Below are 12,268 nucleotides of genomic sequence, written 5' to 3'. Positions count from 1 at the left end.
ATAATGTAACCTCTTGGCCCACGTCTATCAATAAAATCGTAACACTGATATAAGAAATGCAAATCACGACGTAAAAATACAAGCTTAGATTGAACAATCGCAGAGAAAGGCTAGAAAATTTAAAAATACGATGACATATGGTTTGATAACTTTTATGTAATCAGCAGAACCTAAATTCTACAATAAGTTGCCAAATATGATAAAAATATCAAAAAAGATTCAATGTTTTCAATATTTATATTATCTACCTACGCGTTAGGAAAATAATATATGTGATGAAATTGCTGAGAGAATGCTCATCTCTGCAAACAATTAAACTAGTGTACATAGCTCTCTGTCAGTCAATTTTGTCATATTGCATAGGAGTCTGGGGTGGAGCAGCCAAATCATTCATGCTACCCCTAGAAAGGGCCCAGCGCGTAGTTTTGAAAGTAATGCATCATAAACCCTACCGGTACCCCACCCATCATCTCTACATCGAAGCTGATATCCTAAGCGTACGCAAATTATATATATTCAAAGTTTCATGTCAAACACACCTAAAGTTATTGACAAGGCTCATAGACTTCACGCCAAACAGTCGCACAAACAAAATACCACCAGTTCCCGTACACTCCTCTTTCGCACAAAGGTTACCAAACTTTCTTCACATACATGTATATAACAAACAGAAAACGAAATTCAACATTCATAATTTTGAAAGACCTAAAGCAAAAAAGGAACTTAAAGCCAACCTACTACAAACATCGTACGATGACGCGGAAGATTTTGTAACTGTAATTAAATAGAGCACACGAACATGCACGCACACACGCACACACGCACACACACACACACACACACACACGCACACACGCACACACACACACACACACACACACACACACACACACACACACACACACACACACACCCACACACACACACACACACACACACACTCACACACACACACACGCACACACACACACACACGCACGCACACACACACACAGTGTATTAATAATGTATACTATACTTACCTTGACGAAATACTTGCTGTAACGTTTTATTTTGTTTATTCTTAAGTTTACATAACATACCTATGATAATGATTTTATTTTATTTTGTCAGTTCATTTGTGTACAGGTGCCCAAGATACAGGCCTAGCCTAGTTTGGGACCTATTGTTAATCTTATGTAACTTTGTACTTTTTCTGGAATCTCGGTTAATTTCAGTTCAATCAGTCGAGAATCTAAAGATTTATTTATACCTAGTTAAAATACTCATTTCTGCAAAAAATTGGCACATTTTTTATGCAAATGACAGATTAAACTTCGTACTAGTTTTCGTTAATTTGTCATACAATATTTAGCCTCGCGAAGATCAAGGAGATTTATTAATATATTTTAATTTATAAGTAATATTATTCATACAAAATTATAATCGCTAATAGTTTCATTAATTTTCTTTAACATTGAACGAATGTCATTGTCAAAGTTAATATGGCAAAGATATAAACATTTTGCCTCAGACGACTCAGGTGAGTACACAACTGAGTTACTACCTGTTGAACAATACTGTGAATAGCTATTGTACAGTGTTCCTAGACAAGTATTAGCATCATAGGTTCTGAATAAGATGCCTATAGAATTGAGAAACGTTGACAAAATACCTTGACACAGAAAATGTTACGAACAAAAAGAAATTTTAAATATGCCGTTGCATAGTCATGTAATGTAATATACAATAAGAGTGAAAATCTGCACATATTGTTTACATCGCGTGGTTTGAATAATTGTTTTCTCGGCTAGTCCTTTTTTTTAGACCAAGTTAAAGCCGTGTACTTGTGTTATATTGAAGAGATACCTCCTCAGGGTAGGTAGAGAATGGCTCGTCATTTTATTGTCCTTGCATACCTCTTTTGTTTCGCCTACGTCGATTAAAATCTATTCAACTGCGCATACCCTTCGGTGTGGGTGCTCTTCACTCGAATCTTCGAAATCAGGGTCTTTAATATATTTAATACAGCTTACGTGTTTATTGGTTGCTTCATAGTTTATCACTAAAACAGCTCTACGTTTATCTTTCTCCAAACTCGCACGAGTATTAAGCAAGTGTATTAGTACACTCTTCAGTTTGACCCGCAAACATTCACAAGGTTAAAGTAATTAAATAAGAGCTGTAACGTGCACCTAGTTTCAACTCCGAGTAAAGCACCTTAGCGGTAACATTAATGACTAATGGGTACGAAACATTTAAGATTGGGCGCTCCATGCGGCTCGCAGTAGTGTCAGTAACCTCAAAAGCGCAACGTTATGTAACAGACTCATCTCGTGTCCAAGACATGCAATTGAAACTATATATGACAAAACAGTAAGTACAATTGTGAAGACACTAACGATAGGACTCGTTACGATATTTTATGACAACTGATGGTATGTGAAATACTAACACTACAGCTCCATGATACTGATGTATGAATGCTCGCCGGTTTAACTTTAAAGTTTATGGTTCATATTGTGTAAGAACGAATCTTAATTCGAATTTATTTCTGCGTAATCCTCGGCCTATAAAAATAATAGATATAAAGATGTTTATCTGTAATTAAATATGTGTAAAAGGTTAATGTTGATTCGGTAGATGTGGCCTGTTGGCAAGTCAAATAAGAACACGATAGAACCGTTTTAAACAAGTGTGAATTTGTAAAACGAGCAGTTCTTTATTTCCCACTTCGTGCGCAAAAATGGTCGGAAATGAAGCGCATCGCAGGCGTGCCCGCGTCCACGCACACTCCCTCTTGTGCCTATTGCATAAGTTGCCTTGATAACTGATAGCAATGTGTTGCTACACTGACAAGCGAAAACAACGCCTACAATTTATGTAACACCGACTACTGCCAACATAAGCGAGACCACTTACACCATGTGTTTAAGGCAACGCCATGGAGATGAAAGAGTCCAAAAGATTTGGGGAATTTGTGAATAAACCTTGCCCGAAACTTTCGTTCGGATTGAGATTGAGGATATTTAGTTTATTCATTTAATAACTTAAATTTACGATGAATTTAAAACCTACCCATTGAGTACCTGTCTGTTTGTTCCTAGCAGTGAGTTAGTTCTACGATTGTTTTAGGAAATCTCCCACTGTGCAATATGTAGGTACTTAATTGCTAATATTTTATAAATCATCATCTATACAAGCCAAGGACTTTATGGTATGAATGGAGTAAAGATCTTACTATTGCGTAACTACATACGCAACCTGCAAATTCTCTTGTTCATATCCTGTTATGAGTAAGATGACAACACAGCCTTAGAAAAATGTATGATACCGTATATTGGCTAATACATGATAAGGTTTACATCGTAATCGTCTGTCACTGTCTCGTTAATGTCAACGCTGATTATGTAGCTGAACATGAATCGTCATTATAAGAGAGTTCTAAGGAACTTTATAATTACTCCATTGGTCAGAAAGATTAGGTAATGTAAAGATAACTGGCACACGTAAGGATGGGCCCGTCTTACAAAACCCATGAGATGAATGACCTACTTATTGTGAATAGAGGACTCCGTTTTAACTTTAACTACACAATATTGCATTTCATTTTGTAATCTATAAATAGACATAGGTATAATGTGTTATAAAAGAGATCAGTTTCTTACATTTCATCGGAAAGTTTAAGTGGAACTAATCATTTATTGATGTTGAGTCATACACTTTTCAATGAAATTAGTTATGATTTGATCAAAAAATGTTAAAAGTCATGCTGTAATTTCTATTGGTATTTCATCGTTATGATCGATTACGATATTTGCTTTTTATAAGCTGACTTTACATTTTTATATACCGAGTCACTGATCAAGAAAATCAACTATATTATGTAGAGATTATTCTTATTTCTAAGGATACAACCGTTTATATTATTTACACATTAATCTAGATGAATGATATGTCTACGCATTGTGAGTGCTATATATAGGTAACAATAGCCATGATCATTGGAAAGCTCATGCAGATTAAGATCTAACGAACCATGATAGGCATAGGTATCGACCGAACAATGTCATGATTATTGATATCGAAAAAATCGCGACGTCGATCGTGGCTGCACCGTATTGCAGCGGCAAGTCGGCTATGAAAGTGAGATGGCTCGGAGCAGCTCGGATAAGTGGCAGGGGTGCAGTATAAAAGCGAGCGCACTACTACTACTCTGACATAGTTCACGACACGCCACGTGCCACTTCGTTGCAGCACGTCACACCACACATAAACAACAATGAAACTTCTGGTAAGTGCAGACATACATCCCTCATTTCTTCTTTCTTCGACCCTTCATTATCTTTCCTCTCCTGTTATATAAGAGAAAGTGTATAATTATGGTCTATTATAATATTATGATGATTGGAATATATTAGCGTTGCGTTAATTCCCCTGTTGAAGGATTTCCCCGCGATCGTGTGTTGTGAGAGGCGGCACTAAATAGGGTCGGCAGATATGTCGACGCTCGAACTTTGACATTTAAATGTCTTCATCTTTAAATTCCTACATTTAATTATCCTATTTGTTTGTTATCGTGAGTACAATCATAACATCAACAAGGACTTTTTGGAGATTCTGCATATTTTGTTTTATAGGGTATTCGGTATTCGTAATAGCGATTTCTGAATACAAGTTTAGGTGTAAATTAAATAGAACTTGATTGTGCTTGGAAACTTATTATTACCAATATAATTATATCCCAGAATTTTTAAAATAATGGCATTTACACAACGGGTTTCATTAACATAACGGGTCTGTTTTTTTATAATTCTGTATGGATTTTTAAATATTAAGAATTTGTTTGATTGCAACAATTTATTACTTTAATATTTAATAATGATTAAATTTTATTGTATTAATCTTTAATTCTATATAATTTAATTGCAATTTCATAAAAAAAATAAATTAGTTAATTCTTATTTCATAAAATTTTAATAAAATCCATTATTGTTAAATTGTTAATGTAGTTCAAAATCAAAGAATATATCAGTTAATCACTTATATAAGAATTAAAAAATCCTATTAAGTACGACTCAGACTTGCGGATAAGAGGTTCCGGAACATTATATATAATTAACAAATTATACGGAGCCACTAATTTAATATTTATTTTATTCGGTTTTTGGCATTTGATATGTTGGCAATAGAAATGCATCATCTGTGAAAAAAGCATTTGTCTAGCTATCTTTTATTCTTGACATTCGACTTGGTAATAAACGTACGATTCCAATTAAACCCTTTGAATACAGATCGCTAAAAAGAAGACAAAAATATGATGTAACAGACAAAAATATCGTGCTTTAGTGAAATTTCGATTGATTACATTCAAAGCTATACAGTACACGCGGTAATGTAACATCACGCAATCCAAGCGTATTTATGATATAAAACCAGAATCGCTTATGCACGAGGAAAGAGCTATTAGCATATAAAATCAACGAGAAACTATTACTTTTCAATTGACACTCGCAACCTCGTTCTAATGAACTTTCTGTTACACAAATGATCTTGTTCTGAATATTTGGTTATATAACACTATTTCTAGGCCGTATTATTATATATTACAATCTTAAAGATATACGCCTGATTGCCATTTGAACTGCAAACCTTAATTTGATCAGAATACCTACTGTACAATGTACCGTAAAATTTCAAATTACAATTACGATAGATACAAAAAGCATGCAACACAATTCGTTGTAAATTTGAAAATTATGTAGCCATTAGCGAATCAACGGAGCAAAGATTACATTCCTAATTTACTCGTCAAATAAAAGAACTGTATGGATTATAAAATTGGTATAATGTAACAAGTTGTTACTGGCGACTCGTAACACAAAACATCAAGGAGCTTGCGATATGATCGTTGTGTTGTGTTGATGCTGATTTAGTTAGATCACCTCCTCTGCTCACTAAATATTACTACACATTACATAAAGCAAAACTAAACGAAACCTATTAACATTTGTCTGCCAAACGTATTACGTTCAATAAACATAGTGCCCAAGACGTTTAAGTTGGCCACACTCTATTTACCTACCTTTTGTAATCAAGTACGAGTTACATAATTAAAGACAAAAGATGCTCTTTGTTACCATAGCATAACTAAAAGTTGGATGATCTCAATGAAAACAATGCCATGCTCGTCTACATGTAAGTGCCAATACATATTATGTTGGGGCCCACTTTCGCCCAACCTGCGTGTCGAATGAGCCGGTTTCACAAGATGCTGCCTATTGTATCCGTTCCATCTTATCTTACGACATTACGAATATGATTAAGCTCTTCTGTCTGACATCATTTCGTTATTCAACGTATACCCTTAAGTTCAAGAATGATGATTTTTATTTATGATTGAATTTTTTGGGATTCCAGGTCGCGACTTGTGCACTGCTGTCCCTTGCGGCGGCTCTGCCACAGAGGAGAGTCTCCCTCAAGCCGGAGGCGGAGTCTGAGTTAGACGACCAGGCAACAGCAGAACAGAACTACAACAACTTCCAACAGCCGCAAGCTGATTACAGACAACAACCTCAACAGCAAGAGTACAGACAAGCCAAACAAATCGATGACTTCAGGCCTAAGGTCCAGTTGGAGTCCACCACATTCATCCCTATCATCCGTTTCGACAAGGAGCAGGGCACTGATGGAAGCTACAAGACAGCGTAAGTATCAATAGCAACCTTGTTATAGTTTATATCTGGACCAGACTGTCTAGATCTTGAAGAGCAAAAAATGAGAGAAATGAACCCACTTACATTACTCAAGGTCACTCACTCAATATAGAGTCGACGTGATTATGCACAAACTGCTGTAATAACGATATTTAAACATCGCGTGCGCCAACTCACATCTGTTGTCGACAAAAAACTGTTTTGTACGAAAGTTTGCATGACCAACTACTTGTTAATGTTGGTAAGATCGTTTATCTAACAAATAGTCTTTAGAAATATTTGTATTATAACTTAGTGTTTTGTTTGCTAAAGTACTTAAGAGCATAAATTTGGAGCAGCTATTGCATAAAATTATGTTCAACTCTGAAGTACTCTTCTAAATTATTGCGACATCATTCGACCTTGTGTACGGTAGTACTAATGTTTGATAAGTTTCGATTTTTCCTATAAAACTTCAAAACGACCTTGACCGCGCACTTTTACTAGATTGAAGATTGCGCATATTTTAAGCTTAAATGAATAAATTATCTATTAATTTAACATATTTCGAACATTTTAGCGGCCCCACTTCGGAACTATTAATAGATGGAGACTTTATAGGGCACACGAGTAATTTTATTAATTACTTATTATTTTATGTTTTCTTGAATAGCACGAAATTTAGTATTTTAATTTAGTTACAAATCCATTTTAACAGTCTTATTCCTCAATTTCAGGTATGAAACCGGTAACAACATCCAGGCTTCCGAAGAAGGTTACCTGAAAGCCGTTGGTGAGGATGCTAACGCCCTCGTGCAACAGGGTTCGTACACCTACACCGCTCCTGACGGTCAGGTCATCACTGTGGAATACACCGCTGATGAGTTCGGATTCAGAGTCAAGGGTGACCACATCCCCACTCCACCCCCCGTTTCCCCCGAAATCCAGAAAGGTCTCGACCTCATCTACGCTGGAATCAAAGCTAACCAGGTAAAACTTACATTTCAAACTGAACGAAACATATTACAAAATGTACTCTTGCGTAATAAAATATTTAAGCCGAATATATTGAAAGATACTATAATAAGAAAAGTAATTCTTACACCTCAATATTATCTACTTTATTACTTTGCATAACGCAGTAATCAAATTAAGAGGTTTGATTGTGACGAAATTAATAACAGTTTGTGACAACATATTACAACAACCACAATTTCTTTTGGATGTTGGTCAATTCTCTGAAAACACGGATTAACAAGAGCTTTTTGTTATGTTGTCAAACTACTTTATGTATTGATCCTAAACTTACATCTTTTTTCAGGAACGTGCTGCGATAGAAGCTAAGAACAACCCCGAGGCTGCCAGAGCTCAGGAAGAGAGGGCGGCTCTTGACTACAAGGGCGCTTACTACCAGCAGTAAAATGTAGTGCGTGTTTCCACAGAGACTCAGTGTTATGACCGTGAATGTTCTCGTGGCAGGACCCCAAATGCCATATACCTTAAGACTTAACTCGCCTATTACCTGCATCAAAAATTCCAGAGGCTTGTCCCCCAATCATACGAAAAACGTCTCCCCATGGATCAAACGTGATCATGATTGGGTAAAACTAACTTGTCCATTCTTGAGCCGATTACAGTATTGTGTTGTGGTTCTAGGCTTTAATTTTAGAGTAAAAGAAACAAATTTTAATACTCAACTGTCACTGTTTTATGCCGTCAAATTTAAGTGAGCTAACACCCAGAACAATACTTTAAGTTACTGATATATTTTCAAAAGACTTGAAACTAACTATAAATTCTAATGATATGAGGATCAACGCGTTCATTGAAAGCAGGACTCTTGTTATTTGGACGGTTGATTCTCGTATTACTGTAACTGCTTGTTCTTTTCAATGACATTTACGAAAGAAAAGAAGATGGGAACAATGGTTTATATGAGTGCACTATTCATATTCGTAGAAATCCAACAAGACTTACAGAAGTCAGTAGTAGATATGAATAGAACACTCATTTAAGCTACTTTATGTGATACAACACCAACAAAACACGTGTTCAATAAATAATTTTATACTTTTGTAAATAAATACTTTACCATTATAATTAACTTATCTTTGTATTTTTGATTTTTGAATAAAAATGTTGTAAAATATGATGAGTTCAAATAAATGTTTCATTGTTAATTTTCCTCTCAAAACTGGCACGCACTGCTAGCAAATATACCGACTATTACCAAATATACCAAATTATCAAAAGAGAAGAATAAAACTGGCTGTAAGTACCTACTATAAAGTGGTTAGAGACTGGGTACTTTATAAAGCGTAATGGCATTCTACGGTTAGGTCTGTCAAAAGTAAAAATATTAAACACTAGACTTAAATTAATGTAAAAATATTTTCGTCTACGAACCACTAAGTCAAAATTGCAATAAGAAATACTAGTTACAGTAACGAGTTAAATAAAACAGCACATTAAGCATGACAAGACAATTTTGATGTAAACTTGACAGGTATACAAGTTATTTCAGTTAGAAAGTAAGTAAAAAGACAATTATACAATTGCAGGATACGAAACTATACCAGATTGTGACGTAACATGCGTTTGGTTTCGCCGGTGCTATTTAGCTGTCACTCAAGAGTCGCTCAATTGAACTAGTTTTTTAGGGTTCCGTACTCAAAGGGTAAAGACGAGACTCTATTACTCACATTCTGCTGTCTGTCTGTTATCAGACTGTATGTACCTCATGAACAATGATAGATGGTTGTTTATTTTTTTCAGATGGTGTATTTTTTTTGCCACTCCCGCTATAACAAAAAATACTATAAATCAGAATAAAATTACTATCTATGGGGGGTTCCAATACAACAAACGTGATGTCTTTGCCGTTTTTAGAAATAATGGTACGGAACATTTCGTGCGCGAGATAAATTCGCGCATGACTGTTTTTTTGCCATGTAATGTTACTTTCTTTATGCAAAAGTCACGATTTACTACTTACTTACGCTTCGATAAATGTCTAGTAATAGCAAGTTAGGCTATCAACAAAACATTAAAATTAAGTTTATGAACTAAGTGGCCTGTTAAATGTTTAAGATGCGTGTGGGTTGGGTTTATCAATCATACAAAAGTCAGCTTGTTGCACCTAATAGTTTATTGTATTAAAAATACAAATAAAAATCTAATTATTAGCTCAAATTTGTATTACTTTAGAAACTAATCAGGGACAGTGTTCCAGTCATAAAGAAGAAGTTATTTTTTCCAACTCTGTGAAGGTTTGGTTTATTTCTTTTGACCTTTCCAGTACAAAAAATTCTAACGCACATCCTACACAATTTACTTCCATAGCCAGTATAATGAAATACAGGCACAAACTTTATTTTTTATTGTGAAAATAAAAAGCGGTCTCAAGCTCTGGAGCCAATTAACTTTCAGTAAATCTTTACGTCAGAAAAGTTATAGCGCTGTAATTGTGTACCTCTGATTTCATCTACGGTGCCCCATAGAATATTGGCTTTTTATGTGCTCATTACATAGTTACATGTACTTATACACATTAACATTTAGAATCAATCATATCGTAAAATTTAAATGAGTAAGTGAGCATAACTTTGACATTAAATAACTTCGGGAGCTACGTTGATTGGCTTATATATTTTATTGGCTTCATCAAATGCCACACGTAGAACTGGCTCTGCAGGGGTCAGTGCGTGTCGATGTGACTAACACATGCGTATTTCACAAGAAGCCCTCCACACTTTATCGGACATTATCCTGTCTAGTGCATGACGGCTTTGTGCAATTTTATCTAAAACCCTCAACTTACGGTGTAGCTCGATCGGTTTGCGCAACCATTTAATTAAATGTATGAACACTCGTATGCAGATTATGAGATATTCAAAGTTGCAAAGCAATGGTGAAGATACTGCTGACAGGCAGCGAAATGTAAATACGATTTATTTAATGATGTTTATAGGTAGAATCAAAATACAAACTAACTTGTACCTTCGGTGGTTTTGCGATCTTTTTATTAAGTTCAGTGAAACGGCATGATACACGTGACTGTGTATAACAATTATATGAATGTTTGTTGTACGTTGTTACGTGAATATATGTTAGTGAAAGTCTCACGAAAATCTTTAAGCTCCTTTTTGTCAACATGTTGCATTGAAACCCCGTCCATTATTCTAAAAGTTCAATGACCATATAGTCACTAGACTAGTGCACTGGCACTAATCCGTCCTACGTCCGATTATAACAATACAAAGATAGGCGAAAGTAGTCTATCTGCCTATTCGTCTATTACTGAACCATTAGAGTTGAGATTCAAGCCAGGTGCAACATTGGGCATTTATAGTTCATTTAGTTAATATACATATAGTATGTACCTCGATATATTTTAATTATTTTTGTAAACGAAAAACTGAAACCATAAAAAATATGCGTTGACAAAAGTGCTTGAATCATGTATTTGTTGAACTCAGTAGTAATTGCTATCAGAACCTAATGTAATTGGTAACGATTAAAATGATATTTAATTGCCATCTAATCGCGAAGACTTGCGAAAGCAGCGCAAATCGCACCCTTTGGCCCGACTACACAGCATCAATGACCCCACTTTAACTATATTTGGTAAGTTGACGGAAAGAACTGAATGGAATTTGTGGGTTAGGGTTACATAGTATGAAGTGAAACCGATTTTATAGAACCACTGAAAATTATTGCATTCAGGTAATGTAGATTAGGCGTATTATTAAGAACGTAATCGTCTGCTCTCTGTATATTTTTTTTATTAGTTTTGCTATTTGTTCTATTTTTTTAATCACCTGTACTGTCCTATTGTTGGGCATAGGTCAACAAATGATAGATAGTATTCTAAAAATATTATCTTAAATTATAAATACGAATAGCATTTCAATTTTAACTTGGTATTGATAAATATCATTAGCTGATGAGCATCTGCAATTTATCGAGATAAAGTTTACTGTCAAATTACAAACGTTCCGCCAAAACGGCATACTTACTATGAGTTGTACTAACATTTACGCATAAGTTTGAAATTTCATAAATAACTAGCAACATTGTACAGCAATTATTTATGTTCGCATATTAAAATGTACAATAAATCAGGTATTTTAGTAATAATGCATCGTATCAGTATTTTCCGAAGTGTAGCTGGGATAAGCGGCTATCTCATTTTCCATTATTAAGTTATTCTATCTCTATCGTACTATTTCATCTTACATTGCGCATTGAGCATCGACGTTGAACTATACTTTGTGAATAATAGTTTCCATACGACATGTCTTACCCAATTCTCGTAGTAAAAGTTATGATTAATTTATATAAGTGCGAAGATAATTAATTTCTATAAATGTTACGCGTTATTTGACGACGGCATTCGTTCATGAAAATTTATAGTAAAACGCGTACTAAAATTGAGAAATCTAATGGAATCAAATAATTGTATTAGGATTCCAATAACCAAAATTGTGTAGATAATTTGATTTCCATTAGTATCTGATTGTTTAGCATGCGTTCAGGCACGTACAGGCACTTTTGTGAGTGAGCGTGCGATGTACTTGGATCGTCGGGATGCG

General features: G+C 34.9%; 1 protein-coding gene across 1 annotated transcript; it reads left to right on the top strand.

Annotated features, from left to right (window-relative positions):
• Positions 1 to 4,115: 4,115 nt before the first annotated feature.
• Positions 4,116 to 8,840, top strand: LOC142972966 (uncharacterized). The gene is made up of 4 exons (XM_076114433.1): positions 4,116 to 4,273; positions 6,400 to 6,686; positions 7,412 to 7,664; positions 7,996 to 8,840. Exons 1-4 carry the CDS (start codon positions 4,262 to 4,264, stop codon positions 8,092 to 8,094), a joined length of 651 nt encoding a protein of 216 aa, XP_075970548.1. The 5' UTR covers positions 4,116 to 4,261; the 3' UTR covers positions 8,095 to 8,840.
• The last annotated feature ends 3,428 nt before the right edge of the window (positions 8,841 to 12,268 follow it).

The sequence above is a fragment of the Anticarsia gemmatalis genome, chromosome 5 (assembly GCF_050436995.1).
Source record: "Anticarsia gemmatalis isolate Benzon Research Colony breed Stoneville strain chromosome 5, ilAntGemm2 primary, whole genome shotgun sequence".
Lineage (NCBI taxonomy): Eukaryota > Metazoa > Arthropoda > Insecta > Lepidoptera > Erebidae > Anticarsia > Anticarsia gemmatalis.
The sequence above is the reverse complement of the archived record's forward strand: the minus strand, read 5'-3'. Positions and strand labels throughout refer to the sequence as shown.